At 37.4% G+C, this 2020-nt stretch overlaps 1 protein-coding gene across 1 annotated transcript in view; it reads right to left on the bottom strand.

Moving 5' to 3' along the window:
* Positions 1–2020, bottom strand: part of LOC119591619 (cytoplasmic dynein 2 heavy chain 1-like) — a 47711-nt gene that overhangs the window by 36218 nt on the left and 9473 nt on the right. The window contains 5 exon segments of the mRNA XM_037940373.1: positions 719–777; positions 1039–1176; positions 1215–1283; positions 1434–1497; positions 1807–1993. Of these exon segments, the coding sequence (XP_037796301.1) occupies positions 719–777; positions 1039–1176; positions 1215–1283; positions 1434–1497; positions 1807–1993 (517 nt within the window).

The following is a 2020-nucleotide window of genomic DNA, read 5'->3' as shown; positions in this document are numbered from 1 at the left end:
GTGCAACAATCAGACAAGGTGTATAGGGAACCCAAAACTCATTGGAAATGTTGTTTTGCTATGTAGCTCCCAAGCATGGGGACTTAAGACATCTCAAATACTTGATAAAAGCAGATGACCATACTAATCACCCTAGGGAGCATATTACACATGTCCTTACCAATAGGCGAGGATAAATGTTGTCAGGATCAGAAGATTAGTGAGTGAGCATAGGCATATACAGGAGAGAGTAGGGGTGCAATTATTTTCATTGTCCTCATAAGCCCACTAAATTAAGTTTCCAGAAGAATGCTTTAATTCATTTTCAAATACATCTGTCAAAAGCAAGAAATCATTTGTTAACAAATGAGAAAAAAATTGTTTTCTTTTGTTTTATATATTTTCCAAACCTAAAAAATATTAGGGGTTTCTAGGAACGTAGCCACGCAGACTTATAACCGTTTAGTTACACTGCTGGAATTGACTCATTCATTCCAACTGCCTTGGTGATAATTACTCAACAGAATCTGAAGAAACACCTGTTACCATCATCAATCATAATAAAATGTCATGACCAAACAAATTAGACTACAGCTCAAACCTCATACTATTCGCGTTTCCATCAGTATCCATTCGATCGTTCTCTCATACAAGCTGATGGTGCCTGTATGCTGCTCTGAATGCCTTCCGTTTGGCTGCCTCCTTTAGGACTGAAGCAGCTTCCACTAGACCAAGTCTTCAACCTATGTGATTGAAATTGTTGGTTTGGCTTTGAAGATTGGCTTTGATAGCTTCAATCTGTTAAAAAAGGAGAGGAATATTACAGGGTGTTCCATATTATTCTTGGATACTATTAGCTGGTAAATGTTTTTTTCATCTATGAGACTCTTTGCTCATAAATATACATGAGAGTATCATATATTCAGCAATGCATATGCATTCATAATCTTTCATATTAACAAGGAAAACTTTTTACTACCTATTTTCTTCCCTGTCAGACAAATCTCACATAAATAAAACCCAACAAGTCATTTTGCAAGTATAATTTTGACATCCCACCTGCTTTGAAACAATCTGCTCATGGTTATCCATAAGTGTTTTGTAATTATCCCACTGCATTGTGACACGAGACACGACTTGCCTCACTCTCGTCATATGGTCCCAGTGGCCAGTGCTCGTGTGTTCTTTGCGCTCAGCCTATTAAAACGTTCAAAACAATTCCGTTAGTAGCTTGCCATATACTGTGCGTGCTTGTTGCTGGCCTCTGCAATCTCTTCTACTGTTTGTGGCTGCCTTTTTAGGACCTGTTGGATATGGGATCCCATTCTTTAAGAAGTTTTTGTTTATTCTAGAGTTTTTATTCTTTTTTAAGAAAATTCTGCTTATTTTGTAGTTTGACTCTTTATAGACTCCCATTACAAGTGCTGAAAATAAATAGTATGCAAATAACTCACTTCTATTGCACTTTCAGTAAATTTCTCAATGGCATTGATGTCCTCAATAATAGCATTGTGTAGACTTTGCACCAGTATGTCCCAGTAGCGCGTTCATGATTCATCACAGTAATGGCTTGAATGTGCTGAAGAGTATCTTTTCTTCCTGCTTGCAAATTTGCATATTTCTTGGCCCTTGGCCTTTGAGGCTCGGAAGTTCCTGTTAATAAAGATATAATAGTGCAGAAAAATAGAACATAGTATAAGAAATTTTTACCGCACAGCCTAAAAGTATCAATATTATTTGTATATAAAGTTACTTCCACAGACAAAGTTTTCTTTCACATGAAAATTACCATAATTCACTGATATTCAAATTATACAAATTTCTTACCTGTCCCAGTCCTCTGCAACTTTACAATGCTTTCCTACCAGCTGCTCAATGTCACATGACCCAAGGGCACACAGGTCAACAAAGCGTTCCTTGACCTTTTCCAATCTTTCAAAGAGCTCCTCTGCCCTCTGAAAGAGCTGTGTGAAGCGGTGGGCATTTCGGTCGACGATAATGGGAAAATGGATGTCTATGATTCATATCAATCCTAGTCAAA

Source organism: Penaeus monodon, chromosome 29 (assembly GCF_015228065.2).
Source record: "Penaeus monodon isolate SGIC_2016 chromosome 29, NSTDA_Pmon_1, whole genome shotgun sequence".
Taxonomy (NCBI): Eukaryota; Metazoa; Arthropoda; class Malacostraca; order Decapoda; family Penaeidae; genus Penaeus; species Penaeus monodon.
Note: the sequence above shows the minus strand (reverse complement) of the source record. Positions and strands in the feature narration are given on the sequence as shown.